This window comes from Paroedura picta, chromosome 9, assembly GCF_049243985.1.
Source record: "Paroedura picta isolate Pp20150507F chromosome 9, Ppicta_v3.0, whole genome shotgun sequence".
Taxonomy (NCBI): Eukaryota; Metazoa; Chordata; class Lepidosauria; order Squamata; family Gekkonidae; genus Paroedura; species Paroedura picta.
Window position 1 is genome coordinate 2,832,866 of NC_135377.1, and position 18,972 is coordinate 2,851,837.

At 51.3% G+C, this 18,972-nt stretch overlaps 1 protein-coding gene across 1 annotated transcript; it reads left to right on the forward strand.

Moving 5' to 3' along the window:
- The first annotated feature begins 11,704 nt into the window (after positions 1–11,704).
- ARC (activity regulated cytoskeleton associated protein) lies at positions 11,705–17,819 on the forward strand. The gene is made up of 3 exons (XM_077351359.1): positions 11,705–14,695; positions 15,365–15,536; positions 16,310–17,819. Exon 1 carries the CDS (start codon positions 12,109–12,111, stop codon positions 13,330–13,332), a length of 1,224 nt encoding a protein of 407 aa, XP_077207474.1. The 5' UTR covers positions 11,705–12,108; the 3' UTR covers positions 13,333–14,695; positions 15,365–15,536; positions 16,310–17,819.
- Positions 17,820–18,972: the final 1,153 nt, after the last annotated feature.

Consider the following 18,972-nt stretch of genomic DNA (forward strand, 5'->3'; position numbering starts at 1 on the left):
GCATTGTTCTAATTGTAACGCACCTTGAATATCCCTGCGCAAAGTGGTACTAAGTAAGCAAATGGGCCACTTAAGAGTATTCAGAGCATTGTGCTGCAGTTTTAACTACAAGCCTACAAAATGGGCCATGTTGCCCTCTATTGAAAATGGAGATGGGGTTAGCCAGGGGGAGGAACCTCCTTCAGTCTTATATGGCGTGCCTATGAGATGTGAGATTCTTCTACAGTCATGGGACTCTTCTGGCAATTGCTGTTTCTTCAGATGTACCCATGGGCAGCATCTGGCAGCCAAGAACTGGTGAAGAAGAGACAAAGAAATTACAGAAAAGAAGGGACAACCAAAAAACCCAACCTGAAAACCATGTGAGAAAGTTCCTGTGGATGGTGAACAACAGGGCATAAAACTCCAAAGCCTTCCTCTGATAAGAACACAAGAAGAGCCCTGCTGGGTCAGGCCAGGGAGGGTCCCTCCAGTCCAGCCTCCCGTCTCACCCAGGGGCCAGCCAGTTCCTCTGCAGGGCCAGCCACAGGGCAGGGAGGCCGAGGCCTTCCCTGAGAAGAGCCTCAGAAGAGCCCTGCTGGGTCAGGCCAGGGAGGGTCCCTCCAGTCCAGCCTCCCGTCTCACCCAGGGGCCAGCCAGTTCCTCTGCAGGGCCAGCCACAGGGCAGAGAGGCCGAGGCCTTCCCCTGAGAAGACCCTCAGAAGAGCCCTGCTGGGTCAGGCCAGGGAGGGTCCCTCCAGTCCAGCCTCCCGTCTCACCCAGGGGCCAGCCAGTTCCTCTGCAGGGCCAGCCACAGGGCAGAGAGGCTGAGGCCTTCCCCTGAGAAGACCCTCAGAAGAGCCCTGCTGGGTCAGGCCAGGGAGGGTCCCTCCAGTCCAGCCTCCCGTCTCACCCGGGGGCCAGCCAGTTCCTCTGCAGGGCCAGCCACAGGGCAGAGAGGCCGAGGCCTTCCCCTGAGAAGACCCTCAGAAGAGCCCTGCTGGGTCAGGCCAGGGAGGGTCCCTCCAGTCCAGCCTCCCGTCTCACCCAGGGGCCAGCCAGTTCCTCTGCAGGGCCAGCCACAGGGCAGGGAGGCCGAGGCCTTCCCTGAGAAGAGCCTCAGAAGAGCCCTGCTGGGTCAGGCCAGGGAGGGTCCCTCCAGTCCAGCCTCCCGTCTCACCCAGGGGCCAGCCAGTTCCTCTGCAGGGCCAGCCACAGGGCAGAGAGGCCGAGGCCTTCCCCTGAGAAGACCCTCAGAAGAGCCCTGCTGGGTCAGGCCAGGGAGGGTCCCTCCAGTCCAGCCTCCCGTCTCACCCGGGGGCCAGCCAGTTCCTCTGCAGGGCCAGCCACAGGGCAGAGAGGCTGAGGCCTTCCCCTGAGAAGACCCTCAGAAGAGCCCTGCTGGGTCAGGCCAGGGAGGGTCCCTCCAGTCCAGCCTCCCGTCTCACCCGGGGGCCAGCCAGTTCCTCTGCAGGGCCAGCCACAGGGCAGAGAGGCCGAGGCCTTCCCCTGAGAAGACCCTCAGAAGAGCCCTGCTGGGTCAGGCCAGGGAGGGTCCCTCCAGTCCAGCCTCCCGTCTCACCCAGGGGCCAGCCAGTTCCTCTGCAGGGCCAGCCACAGGGCAGAGAGGCCGAGGCCTTCCCCTGAGAAGACCCTCAGAAGAGCCCTGCTGGGTCAGGCCAGGGAGGGTCCCTCCAGTCCAGCCTCCCGTCTCCCCCAGGGGCCAGCCAGTTCCTCTGCAGGGCCAGCCACAGGGCAGAGAGGCCGAGGTCTTCCCCTGAGAAGACCCTCAGAAGAGCCCTGCTGGGTCAGGCCAGGGAGGGTCCCTCCAGTCCAGCCTCCCGTCTCCCCCAGGGGCCAGCCAGTTCCTCTGCAGGGCCAGCCACAGGGCAGAGAGGCCGAGGCCTTCCCCTGAGAAGACCCTCAGAAGAGCCCTGCTGGGTCAGGCCAGGGAGGGTCCCTCCAGTCCAGCCTCCCGTCTCACCCAGGGGCCAGCCAGTTCCTCTGCAGGGCCAGCCACAGGGCAGAGAGGCCGAGGCCTTCCCCTGAGAAGACCCTCAGAAGAGCCCTGCTGGGTCAGGCCAGGGAGGGTCCCTCCAGTCCAGCCTCCCGTCTCACCCAGGGGCCAGCCAGTTCCTCTGCAGGGCCAGCCACAGGGCAGAGAGGCCGAGGCCTTCCCCTGAAAAGACCCTCAGAAGAGCCCTGCTGGGTAGGCCAGGGAGGGTCCCTCCAGTCCAGCCTCCCGTCTCACCCAGGGGCCAGCCAGTTCCTCTGCAGGGCCAGCCACAGGGCAGAGAGGCAGAGGCCTTCATAAGGACATCAGGAGAGCCCTGCTGGATCAGGCCAGGGAGGGTCACTCCAGTCCAGCCTCCCGTCTCACCCAGGGGCCAGCCAGTTCCTCTGCAGGGCCAGCCACAGGGCAGAGAGGCCGAGGCCTTCCCCTGAGAAGACCAACAGAAGAGCCCTGCTGGGTCAGGCCAGGGAGGGTCCCTCCAGTCCAGCCTCCCATCTCAGGGGCCAGCCAGCCTCCCGTCACAGGGGCCAGCCAGTTCCTCTGCAGGGCCAGCCACAGGGCAGAGATGCTGAACCCTTCGTAAGAACATCAGGAGAGCCCTGCTGGGTCAGAACAGTGAGAGTCCATCTAGTCCAGCATCCCATCTCACACAATGGCCAACCAGTTCCCCTGGAGGGCCAACATCAGGGCAGAGAGGCTGAGACCATCCTTTCATGTTGCCTCCTAGCTTTGCAATTCATAAGATGAATTCTGCTGCAACTCCCATATATCCTGCCTGTATGTAAACCCTTCCTTTTCTTGCTCTGTAGGTGTGTTTGCTGTTGTGCTGGATTGCTCCTGCTCATTTATTCCCTTACTCTCCGCCTCCCCCTCCCATCACTGATTTATTCCCCATGTGCACTTTCTTTCCTTACTTCCGCCTATATTGAAACCGTAATATTGTGTGTTGCGAAAACTGGGGAACAGGAGATATTTTCAGTTGCCACTTCTACTAGGAAAGTGATTACCAGATCAGGTCTATGTGGTGACCCCCATAGCTGCTAATGGTGTCCACATACTGTAGGACTCCACCAGGTATACAGGGGAAAAAAATAACATTTGATAGATTAACCAAAAAAAGGGCATGATGAAGACTGAATATCCCAGAATCTTATGGCCACTGCATGTCATTAAAAGATAACAGAGGGGGAGGAATTTAACCAGCTTGAACCACTAGAGAATCTGAGATGCGGAGCTTTCAAGAGGATATGTAATTTCTTCTTCCCTCTCAACATTATCCAAGGAGTCCAGCTTCTAAAAATATTTATTAACGACGAGATACAACGTGCAGGAAGCATAATGAACAACAAAATATGTAGTTTTTCCCAGATTGATTCGGGACCGAACGTCCTCCTGAGATCCCAGCGAACGGCAGCAAATTGGCTGAAACGGGAAACAAGTTGGTCCCCATTCACACGCAAACGGCTGCAAGGTTCCTGCCAAGCAGCTGTCACAATGCAGCACGAGAGCCCACCCGATGCCACACTGAGCTTCTCCCGCCGAATTTCGGCGCACAAACAACCCCTAATGGTAGGACTGGAAGTTCGAGGGGAAAGGGAGGAAACCTCTTGTATGCACAGAGGTTCTAAGTAGCGCCATCAGGCATTTTCTCCGGAATGGCTCCTGCCGGAATCCACAGTAGACTCTGGGCTTGTTAGAACGGCATCGGTTGTTACGAGTGCAGACTTATTAGCAATTTCCCAAGACTCTCAAAAGGGAGCAAGTATTCATAAAGCAAAGGAACCATGCTGTGCCTTTTCACAATTCCAAAAATATTGTTACGGTTTTGGGAGAAGGTGGCAGAAGGCGCAGAATAAATAGAGCCGGTTGTAGAAATTGTAGCCAAACAGCAGGGCCGGATTTACATGAAAAGAGGCCCCAGGCCAGGGGTAGTCGACCTGTGGTCCTCCAGATGTCCATGGACTACAGTTCCCATGAGCCCCTGCCAGCGTTTGCCTCATTATTTCTGCCTCATTTTTCATCAGAGGAGTGGAGGCTAGAATTACCCCTGTTCTATTGCATGCCATCAGGGGTAGTCAACCTGCGGTCCTCCAGATGTCCATGGACTACAATTCCCATGAGCCCCTGCCAGCAAACGCTGGCAGGGGCTCATGGGAATTGTAGTCCATGGACATCTGGAGGACCACAGGTTGACTACCCCTGCCCTAGGCTATTCCACTTATATGGCCCTTTCACCTCCCATTTTTAAGTTTGTAAATTACATGAGAGATAATAAAATACATCATTACTGTGATATATATCAATATGTTAAATGAAACATGTTGCGATTGGTACTAACCTTTATAAAAATGTGGAATATAGGTCTAGCTGCTGGGTTTGGGGAAGAGATTTCCCTGGAAGATGGGCCAAGCATGAGTCAAAGGTGTGAGACAAAGAAGTTGGCCTAGGACCCCCTGGACAAGCAGGTCTCTGCCAGGTCACTGAATGGAGTGGGGGAGAAGGAGAAAAGCCAGGTGGTACCTGTGATGCCTAACCTGTAGTGAAGGATAAGCTGAAAAGGGGGAGTCCAAGATGGACGTAGACCCAGCAATGCTTTCTCAGGTTTTTACAGGGTCTGGCTTTGGCATAATGATGATGACTACTCATCAAGTTTGCAGATGACACCAAATTGGGAGGACTGGCAAATACACCGGAAGATAGAGACAGAGTTCAACGAGATCTGAACACAATGGAAAAATGGGCAAATGAGAACAAGATGCAATTTAATAAAGATAAGTGTAAAGTTCTGCATCTGGGTCAGAAAAATGCAAAGCATGCCTACTGGATGGGGGATACGCTTCTAGGTAACACTGTGTGTGAACGAGACCTTGGGATACTTGTGGATTGTAAACTAAACATGAGCAGGCAGTGTGATGCAGCGGTAAAAAAGGCAAATGCCATTTTGGGCTGTATCAACAGAGGCATCACATCAAAATCACAAGATGTCATAGTCCCATTGTATACGGCACTGGTCAGACCACACCTGGAGTACTGTGTGCAGTTCTGGAGGCCTCACTTCAAGAAGGACGTCGATAAAATTGAAAGGGTACAGAGGAGAGCGACGAAGATGATCTGGGGCCAAGGGACCAAGCCCTATGAAGATAGGTTGAGGGACTTGGGAATGTTCAGCCTGGAGAAAAGGAGGTTGAGAGGGGACATGATAGCCCTCTTTAAGTATTTGAAAGGTTGTCACTTGGAGGAGGGCAGGATGCTGTTTCTGCTGGCTGCAGAGGAGAGGACACGCAGTAATGGGTTTAAACTTCAAGTACAACGATATAGGCTAGATATCAGGAAAAAGTTTTTCACAGTCAGAGTAGTTCAGCAGTGGAATAGGCTGCCTAAGGAGGTGGTGAGCTCCCCCTCACTGGCAGTCTTCAAGCAAAGGTTGGATACACACTTTTCTTGGATGCTTTAGGATGCTTAGGGCTAATCCTGCGTTGAGCAGGGGGTTGGACTAGATGGCCTGTATGGCCCCTTCCAACTCTAGGATTCTATGATTCTATGATTCTATAAGCCTGGACTACTGAGCAGTACTACTGGTTGTAGAAAGACAGGGTGCCAGCCTGTGAGGCAGGGGTCCTGCCCTACATAATAAAATGGCAGCCCATTTCTGCATGTGTCTTGTCTAGGAAACCCCACGGGGGTCACCATAAATCAGCTGTGACTTGTATGGAAGTTTCCACCACCATTGGATTTGGTCACAGAACAAGAAGCTACTGGGAAAAGCAACAATGCTAGGAAAGGTTGTGGAAGCAGCTGGCAAAGAGGAAGGCCTAATCTGCGATAGAGGGGATCTGATAACCATCTTCAAGTATTTAAAAGGCTGCCATATCGAGGATGGAGCAGAGTTGTTCTTTCTTGCCTTGAAGGGACGGACCAGAACCAATGGGATGAAATTAATTCAGAAGAAATTCTGTCTAAACATCCGGAAGAAGTTCCCGACAGTCAGAGCGGTTCCTCAGTGGAACAGGCTTCCTCGGGTGGGTTCTCCATCTTTGGAGATTTTTAAACTGAGGTTGGAGAGCCATCTGATGGAGCGGCTGATTCTGTGAAGGCTCAAGGGGGTGGCAGGTGACAGTGGATGAGCGAGAGGGTTGTGAGTGTCCTGCATAGTGCAGGGGGTTGGACTAGATGACCTAAGGAGGTGCTTTCCAAGTCTATGATTTCATAATTCTATTTAGGAAACCAATCCAGGGTCCTCGAGAAACCACAGGGTTTCATGAAGTCCTGGTTGAAAAAGCCTGTGTTACCGGATCTTGCCCCCCCCTCAACTCCAGTTGTTCTCAGCTGTGACCCACCTGCCAGATCCTTTCCCTTCCCTCCACCTTCTCCATGACAAGACTGGCTCCTGGTTCTCCAGCCTCCTCCCTTGACTTCCGGCTCTTCTCCCTTCTCCATCTATGCACCTTCCTTTTATTAGAATGGTTGCCATGGCATCTTCGTTAGCCAGACATCTCCCAGGAAGCCTAAAAGGAAACCCCTTTCTCTTCCTCTCCCGCCCCTGACAAAAAAAATTGAATTGCAAAGGAGGGCTGGCATTCTGCAGGTGGAAAAGCTGGAAGGGCAGACAAAAGGTGGACCTTACCCCCCCCCCCCAAACCTGCCAGGAACATGGCTTTTTAGTTGAAAACGGTAGATTTTCTTGCTGGGAACGGCCTCGCAAATTTAGATGCAAATTCAGATGCCTGCAGAGATAATGTGATTTAATCACCGCGGGTAACTTGTTGGTTTTGGGCTATATTGGGGTGGGTGAGTCATGATTTTAACTCCTGTTCCAGAGTCAGATTGATTTTCTGGCCCTAGAAAACTCTTTCTGCATTGCCTCTCCTTTTTTTCATGTCTGTAGAATGGGTATAAAAATAGCCCCTCTGATAAAATACTGGTTCAAAGAGAGAGAAACACCAGTGGGGCAAACTGGTGGAGGAGAGGGTTGCTGGGACAGCATTATGGAAAGCATCATGTCAAACCTCCAGGGCCTGTCCATTGTTTCTGCCTCATTCTTCATCGGAGGAGTGGAGGCTAGAATTACCCCTGTTCTATTGCATGCCATCAGGGGTAGTCAACCTGCGGTCCTCCAGATGTCCATGGACTACAATTCCTATGAGCCCCTGCCAGCAAATGCTGGCAGGGGCTCATGGGAATTGTAGTCCATGGACATCTGGAGGACCACAGGTTGACTACACCTGCCATAGAGCATGCTTTCTCAACCAGGGTTTTGTGAAATCCTGGGATTTCCTGATGGCCCTGGAAGGGAGTTCATTAATCGTTAATATATTTTTAAAAAATTTGTTAAACATTTAATGGGCAACATGACCATATATGGTCATGTTAATTCACCCAGTTCCTTCCCACAATGACTGATGATGGGTCTGAGGGGGGTGGGAAGGGGGGTGGCCCTGGGAGGGTATACACACAGCTGTGCTTCCTAACCATGTTCTGCATGATTGCGCCAGTTTTGGGATTTCTCGAATCCTGAAGAATGTTTCAGGGGCTTCTTAGTGGTAAAAAAGTTGAGAAAGCCTGCCATAGATTCGAGGCAAACCGTATCCCCAAAGGCCTCTCCCCACAGAGACTACCACAAAATTTCCAGGAAACTCCACAGACAGAGTTGGCAACCCCACAACAAATAGGAGACCAAGAGAGATGGGATAGGAAGGTGGCTGTCCACTGTGAAATGATGTCACTTACAGGAAAACCAGGAAGTGACATCGGTCATTTCTTGGAATTGATGGAAACTTGATGATTTCCATCCCTATTGGGCATATGGCCGCTCTTACTAGAGGTTCTGGACTGCTGAAGAAGAAAAAGAAGAGGAATAGGAGGAGGAGGAGGAGGAGTTGGTGTTTATACCCCAGTTTTCCCTGCTCAAAGAAGTCTTAAAGTAGCTTGTAATCACCTTTCTTTCCTCTCCCCACAACAGACACCCTGAGAGGTGGGTGAGACTGAGAGAGCCCTGACAGAACTGCTCAGTCAGAACAGCATTATCAAGGCTGTGATGAGCCCAAGGTCAGCCAGCTGGCTGCTTGTGGAGGAGCAGGGAATCAAACCCAGCTTACCAGATGAGAATCCACTGCTCGTAACCCCAATACTACACTGTTCTCTTAGTATAGCTGCCAGCAGAATTCAGTCTCAAGGAAAATTTGAAGCCAGTTATGGAGGAGGGTTGTAGATTCAGGTGGGCAGCCGTGTCCGTCTGAAGCAGCAAAACACAAGGGATTTTGAAAAAAAAAACAAACAAACTAGGCACAGAATCATGGATATTCCAGATGTTAGAATTGCCTCCCCACCCCCAATTGTGCTGCTGTGACTTTAATAGCTGCATTACAAGCAGAAACTCAACGGATGATATTTTATCTGGCACAGATGTTAAACAATGCAAAAAGCACTGTTTGCTGAATTTCTACATGTCACAGGGCTGCCAAGGGCACAGAAACCTCGGAAGGAAGAAGTCGGCAAGTCCCTGAGCAATTTCCCATGAAAAGCAGAAGGGCAGGGGCTAAACAAGTCACTCTTTGCTGTTTCTTGAATGGGAGACCACCAAGGACACTCAAGGTTGCTATGCAGAGGCAGGTAAAGTCAAACCACCAGCTTGCTGCAGCAGTTAAGAGCGGTGGCCTCTAATCTGGTGAGCCAGGTTTGATTCCCCACTTCTCCATATGCAGCTAGTTGAGTGACCTTGGTCTAGTTACAGTCCTGATAGTGCTGTTTTAATAGAACACTCCTGGCAGCAGTCTCTCTGCCCTACTTGCCTCACAGGGTGTCTGTGGCGGAGAGAGGAAGGGAAAGGTGTTTGTAAGCCGCTTTGAGAGTCCTTTGGGTAGGGAAAAGCAGGGTATAAAAAACAACTCCACTTCTTCTTCTTCTATTAAATATCTTTGACTTGGAAACCCTGTGGGAGGTGTCACCTGTAAGCCATCTCTGGCTCGGCACCAAAACAAAACCTTGTAAAGAGCCAGTTTGGTGTAGTGGTTAGGAGTGCGGACTTCTAATCTGGCATGCCGGGTTCGATTCTGCGCTCCCCCACATGCAGCCAGCTGGGTGACCTTGGGCTCGTCACAGCACTGATAAAACTGTTCTGACCGGGCAGTGATATCAGGGCTCTCTCAGCCTCACCCACCCTACAAGGTGTCTGTTGTGGGGAGAGGAAAGGGAAGGCGACTGTAAGCCTCTTTGAGCCTCCTTCGGGTAGGGAAAAGCGGCATATAAGAACCAACTCTTCTTCTTCACTAATCTCAGGGCTCTCTCAGCCTCACCCACCCCACAGGGTGTCTGTTGTGGGGAGAGGAATGGGAAGGCGACTGTAAGCCGCTCTGAGCCTCCTTCGGGTAGGGAAAAGTGGCATATAAGAACCAACTCTTCTTCTTCTTCTTCTTCGTCTTCTTCTAAACACCTTAAAAATTGTAGTTAAAAGGAAATCCAGAAATATTTTTAAACACTTTGTCAAATGGGTGTTGTCTTTAGGTAAGGTACAAGGAGATATTGCACGCATTTTAATGAAAAAGCAGTTGTTTCGGACTCAATGTAAAATGATGAGTAAAATTTTGAGAAAGAGGTCCATCACATTCCCAAAGAGCTCTGTGGAAAGTTCACGACAGTCTTCTTTATCCAGCAAGAGAATAGGAAAAGCTTTAAGGCTCCCAAACCATCAATAGCCACAATAACAATAATAGAACAAAGTTTGAGTCCAAAGACACCTTTAAGACTAACAAAGTTTTATTCAAGGTGTGAGCTTTTGTGTGTAGGCACACTTCCTCTGATCTGCATCTACACGGAAGTTCACACCTTGAATACAGCTTGTTGGTCTTAAAGGTGCCTTTGGGCTCTTATTTTGTTCTGCTACTCCAGACCAACATGGCTACCTACCTAAATAACAATAACACATTACATATAACAATAATCTATATCCTATAAAAACAACATATAACAATAATCTAGAATTCAGGGGTAGTCAAACTGCGGCCCTCCAGATGTCCATGGACTACAATTCCCAGAAGCCCCTGCCAGCTTTCGCTGGCAGGGGCTTCTGGGAATTGTAGTCCATGGACATCTGGAGGGCCGCAGTTTGACTACCCCTGAATTCTAGATCATATAAAAACAACATATAACAGTAATCTAGAGCAGGGGTCCCCAACTGTTTTAAACCTGATGGTCCCTTTGGTGGATGAAGCCACAAAATGGCTGCCACAAAATGGCGGATGCCGCTTCCCTTCAGCCACGCAACAGACGTTGCTGCCGCCAAAGCTATATTTCTAAAAGTCCGCACAAATCTCCAGTGGACAGTTGGAAACCTTCCTGGGCAAAAGACCCACGTGGCCCTGTCCGTTTCCTAAAGACACTTGGGAATTACCAAAAAAGCTGTTCGACATCCGAACATCCCATCTTTTCATGGTCCGCTACAAAAAGAGACATTCAAAACTCAGCAACCCCCCAGAGGTAACTTTAAAGCTCCCAACTTCCCTTCCCTCATCCCGCACCTCTAGTTCACCAATGATTCACACCCCCTGAGACTTTCGGGGGCCGTGAAGCCCTCCACGCACCTGGGAGCCCACACACCTGAGCCTGAAGCCAAAGGGAAGCACAGTCCCGAGAAAGCCCACGGAAACGATCAGCCGTGGCACTTTACGGAGGGGATGCTCTCCAAATCCCAAAGTCAAAGCTGTCGTGCATTTGCAGAGCGGGGTGGTGGGGGATAACTGCCCCCTTACATAATCCCCCACCGGTGCTTAGTAAGCACCCCCCGCAGCCCCCGTGCCTTAATGTCTCATCACCCAGCTGTCATCCGAGCCCTCCAGCTGAATGACGGGTTGGAGTTCCGGAGGGGAACTCTGCCTCTTTCGAGAAAGGGAATCTCTTCATCTGCCAGTTATATAAACCCCCGGTGTCCTTTTATGGTTCGGCTTCCTGCAAGCCAGGGACACAAGTGTGGCTTCATCTGCTTCCGTGGGCTGAACGTGTGATTAAGGCAACTGATTCAAGCTCATTAACAGGCCGGCTTTCCGAGGGGTGGATTTAATTGGCTGGAAACCCCCCTACCTCTCGACGTATCTCCCCCTCCTCCCCAAAACCTGCGGTCAATGTGTGGACCCCGCTAACCAATACCATCAATGTCAAATTGCCGTGTCCCTCTGTTTCCAAGCGTACATTTAATTCACCCGCTGACCTCTCCTATCCCTTTATTAGTTTAATAATGGCACAATTCGGGGGGCGGCGGCTATGCGTTGCGTGTGGGCCACGGGTTCATCACTGGCGAATGGCCAAGAGAGTGCAACACAATGCATGTTGAATCTGCCTTTGTCCGGAGTCATTCAGGGAACGGGTTTTTAATAAGGACTTTGCAGAGCCAACAGTCAGAAAATGAGCCCGTCCTTTCTCTGCTCTTTAGGGGGGAAAGAGAGAGGAAGGGGGGAAACTGGGGAGGGGGAGGGGAGAGAAAAGGTAAGAATTACTCATCCATCCCTCCAACTGTCCCCAAAACCTTTAAAGTGCTTCTCGCCTCAAGTCTGGGGGTGTGCAGAAGGGGTGGGCAAAGCAACCGGGAGGGAGGTGGGAGGCAGGGAGTCTCGCCAGGATCTGTGCTTTCCACTAAACGTTCCCCGTCCAATCAGTGGAGAGATGCCGATGAGCAAAGAGGCCTGGCTACGCCCACATATTGAGCTGCCGCGAGTATAAGTATGGGTATCTGTGTAAGCTCGAGCCAGAACACAGAGAGAAAGCGAATAGCTCTCTCTTGCAGCTCGAGAGACACACACACGGAGAGCATCAGTCCCTTGTTAGCGTGAACTTCTCCGGAGACATCTCAGAAGCAGGAGGGAATCCGTTCCGGGCACACCGGCTACCACAGGTCTCATTGCTGATTACGGAGAAGGATTTCAGCTGCTCAGCTCGGGAATTTCCAGAGCCCCAACTGAGGAAGGCTCCGAGACGGCAAGAATTTCTTCTGATTTGCTTGGACTTTGCTTAGAGTGCAAGAGGACTTGGACAGCTGGTTTCTGATTTGGTTGTGTTTTCCTTTGGGGGAAAGGAGAGGTAGTCCGACAGGAGGGTTCCAGCCAAGGTTGGTCTATCGCTGCTCAGCCATGCAGTTGGATAACGTCAACCTCGGGAACCTCCACTCCTTCCAGGCCCACCGTGGGGTGGCCAACAAGCCCAACGTCATCCTCCAGATAGGGAAGTGCAGGGCAGAGATGTTAGACCACGTCAGGAGAACTCACCGGCATCTCCTGACCGAGGTGTCCAAACAGGTGGAGCGGGAGCTGAAGGGCTTGCAGAAATCAGTGGGGAAGCTGGAGAACAACCTCGAGGACCACGTGCCCTCGGCGGCCGAGAATCAGAGGTGGAAGAAATCCATCAAGGCCTGCCTGTCTAGATGCCAGGAGAGCATTGCTCACTTGGAGAGGTGGGTCAAGAGGGAGATGAATGTCTGGAAGGAAGTGTTTTTCCGCCTGGAGAGATGGGCTGACCGGCTGGAGTCTGGAGGGGGGAAATACTGCCATGGGGACAATCCCAGGCAAACAGTCTCGGTTGGGGTAGGAGGCCCAGAAGTCAGACCTAATGAAGGTGAGATCTACGACTATGCCCTGGACATGAGCCAGATGTATGCCCTGACTCCTCCCCCATCTGGGGATGTCCCGGTGATGCCTCAGCCCCACGACTCCTATCAGTGGATCACTGTCCCGGAGGATACCCCTCCTTCCCCGGTGGAGACCCAGATTTTTGAAGACCCAAGAGAGTTCCTGACTCACTTGGAGGATTACTTGAAGCAGGTTGGTGGGACTGAGGAGTATTGGCTCTCTCAGATCCAAAACCACATGAATGGCCCGGCCAAAAAATGGTGGGAGTATAAACAGGACTCTGTCAAGAACTGGTTGGAGTTCAAGAAAGAGTTCCTCCAGTATAGCGAGGGCACCTTGACCCGGGATGCCATCAAGCAAGAGCTGGACCTCCCCCAGAAAGAAGGAGAGCCCTTAGATCAGTTCCTCTGGCGCAAGAGGGACCTCTACCAGACCCTCTACGTCGATGCCGACGAGGAGGAAGTGATCCAGTACGTGGTAGGCACCCTCCAACCCAAGCTGAAGCATTTCCTCAGCCATCCTTACCCCAAAACTTTAGAACAGCTGATCCAGCGAGGCAAGGAAGTCGAGGGCAGCATCGATCATTCCGAGGAACCGAGCCCCCAGAGAACTCCTGAGCACCCGCTAGGTGGCTCGGTTGAGAGCTTGCCTCCTTCCTCCACCGTCAGCCCCGTGGCTAGTGACGGGACCCAGCCCGAAATGTCTCCTCTCCCGGCCACCGTGATATGAGGCCGAGGTTCGAGGCAGGGAGTCAGCGGTGTATTTCGGAAGGTTTTTTCCTTTAAGCTTGAAACGGCAGCTGGGACGGGTCTGAGACTGGTACCTGTCCAGTGACTCCTAGGAGGAGCACTGGGGGATTCTTTTGTTTCTGAGCAGGCCACGTGGAAAACGTGGCTCCCTTGAGCCGCCCGAGGTGGTTCAGAACGAAGGATACTTTGAGGATTTTATTTTTCAAAGGAAAGGAGTCATTGCAAAGAATGGACAATATTTTTTTAAAAAATTGGTCAATTCTTTCTGGCGAAGGGCCACCAACTTCCCTTGGGCTTGGTTTCCAAGGTCTTGAGACAGGCCCACTAGGGGGATGTTCCTTCCAGGTATCCATCTGTCCTTCCCTCCAGTGTTTTTCCTTCCAGGCATTTCCCCCTCTTTCAAGAAATGTCTTAGATGACCTTTCCTCATCTCTGAGGGGGGGTCTCACTAATTACAGGAAAGCAAAAAAAAAAAAAATGACCCTTCATTTCCCTCCTTCCATCAACTTTTTGTTGACTGTGAAGCGAACTTCTTGGAAAGTTTTAGGAAGATTTGGAAAACTCCACCTGGAGTCCCGAGCGTCAAATTACAGTGGCTCTGATTTCTTCTTCTTCCTAAGGGGGTCTCCTGGGTTCTTTTTGGCTCTGACCTGATTCTGAAGTTCTTCAGCTCCAGAAAAAAGACACTGTCCACATTCATTCTGCAGTGGACCAGAGCGAAGCCTTTATCTTCTCATAGTTTAGATTCGAATACAAGACCATGGGAGTAGGAAACTATTAGGCAGAGGACAGCAAGAATCGAAAGATCAGAAAGTACTCTAAATCTGTACAGGGGTTAGATTCCTAGACTATTTTAGGGGATCGGATATTTCGATTCTATACAAACACAACTTGATTCCAGAGATCCACTAAGACGGATCAGCTTTTTTGCCATATGAAACATCGGCTGGGGGTTTGGGAGATGGAGAGCTTCCAAAGCCATGAGGTTCCTGGCACAGAGGTCTTTGGAGATGAGCAACTTGGACTGCGGGTGGTTTTCCTCCAGCAAACCCAGTTTGACTGTGCAAAAACAAAAAGGCTACGAGGAAGCCCGACCGAAATGACTTTTTCTCACGCCTGAGAGCTGAGACAGACTGTGAGGCACCCAGAAAGAGCACTGAAGTAGAATCAGCGCCGTGCCAGGAGAAGTTTGTGCTCTCTGGAGTTGTGGAACCAGGAAGGGCCGTGCACTGCCCAGCGATACCAACCAGAGCTTTGGAGAAGAGCAAAGGGGAAGAGAGAAACTGCCCAAAAAAAAATGTATCAGCAAGAGAAGCGACAGAGATCAGCTTCACGAGGCACAGGTAAGAGGATGCTTCCTGGTTCTTGTCTACTGTTCCCTGTCAGATGTTGAGATAGACCTTATGCTCAAAGAGTCAAAACTAGAAGTCAGAGGCTGGCCTTCTGAGGATGCCCAGTTAGGGACACTGTGAGGGGCCCTTTCCAGATAGGACCACTGGTCATGACAAATAACGAGAAGAAACAGATCAGGTGAGCACAGGGGTGGCTGGAGAAGGACGGGGGCTCTGAGACGGCAGAACCCATCCAGCCATCGTCCCCACATCTAAGAGAAAGGCAGCCCCGGGTGGGAGGGAACCTTATCCAGTTTGACTTCCAGACCCTTCCCATCTCTCTAGCTTGGGGGTTTGGCACCAGAGCTTTGCTTTAGGCACTCACCCATCCGGCTAGGAGGAGGGATGCAGCCCATGAAGAGTGAGCTAGTTCCAGGACCGCTGTTTGCTAAAGAGCCAGCAGCGAGAAAAGAGGGAACTGGGTCAGGGGAAGTGGTACACCCCCCCCTCCAGCTGCCATGCGTAAGCGCACATTCAGCTATGATAGCCCATTGACTGCATGATGCCTTTTCAGAGGGAGAAGGTTCTCTAGGGGAGGAGGCGAACAATGTCTAATGCCAGGTGTTATGTGCTGCCGGAGGAGGCTGGGCTCACGGGGCATGTTTTTGTGTTTTTCTGCAGTGACTCATCCCCAGCAACAGCGGCGAGCAAAGCTCTTCCCGACTGCACAGAGAGAGCGCGGAAGAAGGCGGAGAGGGGGCTCAGAGGATCCTAGCGGGCCGCCGGGGAAGGACGGACGGACGTCAGAACCCGGTCGCTGCCGTGGCTCCTGCCGAGAGGTCAACCAGAGGAGGTAATGAGGCTGTCTGATTCCAGATCTCCCTGCCACAGTCCTCAGGGCCCGGGATAAACAAAATGAACACTCGAGAGGCCGGGTTGGGGAGCATAGCTTTAGGGGGTCCAATGCAGTGCCCGCCTTGTTATAACAACAACAACAATAACAATAACAACAACAACAACAACAACAAATTTGTATTTATAACCCGCCCTTCCCATTTGGCTCAGGGCGGGTGACCCCCAAAATGCACAAAGCCACGAGCTTTAAGTAATTAAAATAGATACTATATGAATTCAAGTTAGAATCACATTCTTAAAAGCCGCCTCCTGAAAACATTTCCGGGGGAGGTAGTTTGCATTAGGTTAGTGGACGTCTTGTGGGCGGGATTCTGGAGGAGGGAGGCTGGCATTTCCTTGGTGTTTGCTGGTTTCCTGGGCCTCACCCACAGTCCCGGTAGAACAGCTGTGACCTGCAGGCCCTCCAGAACTGTTAAAGGCCTTGCAGGGACCTGGCCTAACTGGGAGGGTGTTCCACCAAGCTGAGGCCAGGGACAAAAAAGCCCTTTCTTCCTAGGGATTTGCCACTGATTTGGAATCCCTTGGAGAAATGAGTGAGCTTTGAGGGAAATGCCCAGTGGCACCATGGCCACCGTGAAGGTCTCCTCCAAATCCCTCCTCCACCAGTTCTCATCCCTCCACCGTCAAGAAACTCACTCGGTGATTTGCAATATGTCTCCTCTTGGTTCTCTTGGCTCCTGGAGCCTGACCTTTGTATTTTATTGATTGCAGGGTTTTTTTCCCCTCCTTCTGCTGTGCAAGAGCCAACTCCTCGAATTCCTGAGCCATCGCTTTGGGTGAGGCAGAAGCTGCCGTGATGAACAGCGCAGCTCAGAAAGACCAACCTCTGGATAGCGAGTGCATCACGCCAGGGCAGGTGGCCCAGTTAAAAGACCAAGGAAGGACCCATGAAGACTGCAGCAAGAAGAAGAACCTGCTGGCTGAAGGGCCACTTAGAACACACCCAAGACTTAACCAATAGCCATATGATATTTGGGGATCGGGACCACAGAGGCGGGGGAAATTGGAGCGGTTCAGCTTTTCTTCGGAGAAGTCCTGCAGGGGTGTGGGCTTCACTTCCCTGCCCCAAGTTGACCATTGGGTGTTCGATGAACAGTACCTGTTCATCTTCTCCCGCCGGGCAGAAATGCAGCACGTTTCTTTTCTTAGTTTTGGTGCTTTCTGCCCTTTGGTTTCGCGACCTAACTAGGACATTTAAACAGGCATGCCCTCGTATGCCGTGCAGCAAGTAATTCTTTTTTGATGTTCAAAGAAGTCGTCCTCCATAGTCTACCTGTCAAACAGGTTGGGATGGAGATGGGTTCAGGGTGGTTCTTATTTCTCCCCAAAGGAACCTGGCCTTCTGCTGTCAGGATCACGTGGGAGGCATATAGAGACGTGTCCTGAGGCACCAAACGTTGCTGAATTCCCATGAATCTGGTGCATGGGGAGTCATTTCTCGAACTCAGAACTGTGGTGACCTGGCATACCATCAGCTATAAGAAGAAGATTGGGCTAGGACTCTTTTGTGTCAAAACAAGCACTAGTTCAATATCTTGGAGAACGGGAGCCAGCGAAAGCTCTCGTGGCCCAGGGGATCATTTCCCCATCTCTGTTTCCCTGCAACGTAATTAAGATGGCGACCAGGTTTGGGAGGCCTAGTTTCTTCTGAAGCTCTCTGGAGAACTAGCCCAGATGACTGCTTGATCTCGACCATCTAAATTGCTTCCAGTCCCACGGAAGCTTTATCTGGAGTTCTCCGATTTACGTGTCATCCGGTCTCATTGAGAGATCTGGTGGTAATCTTCTCCCAAGGGAGCACCACGCGCGTTGGACCGTGCGCAATGTCTTTGTGAGCCAGCGTCCCCCAAATAATTCTCCCGCCATGTGCAAAGGACTCAGCTACGGCTGCTTTCGACTTCTGGGTGTATTTTTGACCACGGGAGCTCCCGGGTTCGCTCGGCATTGTGCCGAAAGCAGCTTCCCGACCCGCTGTTGTGTTGGAAACGGCCTCTCATTTGCCCCAGTTTATTTTCGATTGTGTGTAGCCGCTCGCTTTCCATGGGATCACACCGGTGGTGCATCACAAGAGGCTGCGTCAGCCGCATTGCTCAGCAATTTTAACCAGTGCCGTTCTTCAGCTGCCTAGCAATTGAAGCCTAGTTTGTTCCTGGAGAGGAGACTTTTGCTTTTCTAGGTTTCTATAATAAAACATTGTAATAATGATACAATAAATAAATATATTTGATTTTAAATAATCCTCATCTTGCTGCTCATTTGTTTCCCTACTCCACAGACACCTTGGGATATTTGGGGAGGGGGCGGCGGAAGCTGGTGAGGGACTTTGGGAGGGGATCGTGCCACGGGGTCCACACTCCAAATAGGGTTGCCAGACATGGTCGCCCAGTTGGTGGGAGACGGGGGCACTCTCAGGGAAACCCCGACCTACACTTGCCCAAACCAGGAAGAGTGTCTGGTGTACTGACATCACCAGGAAGTGATGTCAGAGACATCAGGGGTGACACTCTGGTTCCCGCAGAAACTCTAGGGCAGCCTTTCTCAACATTTTTACCATTGAGAAACCCCTGAAACATTCCTCAGGCTCTGAGAAAACCCAGATTTGGCACAATGTTGCCGAATATGGTTGGGAAGCAGAGCTGTGGACACGCCCACCATCACTGATCATTCTGGGGGAGGTGTCAACATGACCACATATGGTCATATCACCCAATAAATGCTTAACACATTTTATATATATACCCAGGGGTTCATGACACCCCCAGGGGTTCATGACACCCTGATTGAAAAAGCCTGCTATGTGGTAAAGAAAGAAACTGGCCTTGAAATGTAGACCAGGGGTAGTCAACCTGTGGTCCTCCAAATGTCCATGGACTACAATGGAATGGGGAGAGGTCGGGAGGTAAGGGACTGGGGAGATTTCCCCCAATTTCCCCCAAAGCAGAAATCTGCACACTTCCTGATGCCAATTTTTCAACTATTGAGGTTTATATCAACTCCTGGAAATCGCAGGAGAAAGGTAGGGTCCCTTCAGATCAATCATGCATGTACAGAGCTAAAATTTAAAGCACTCAAAATCAACGTAGAAATCAAATTCAGTGTAGACAGCCAGGATTTATTCGGACTAGGAGTGGGTAAAAAGCCCCGTGCAGATTACACCCAGGTCCCCCAGAAGAGGTGTTAGATGACAGAATTGTGTCTTACTCTTGGGTGTTTTCATTACTTTTGGATATTGGTTGCTGTGGAAATCCATCAAACCCCAATTCAACTGCTGTGGTTTTCAGTCATTGTTTTGAATAAGCCGTGACATTTATCCTGGCTTATCTGGGAGCCTCAACTGCGTGTTTTGTCCTTTGGTTGCATGATCCTTCTACTGA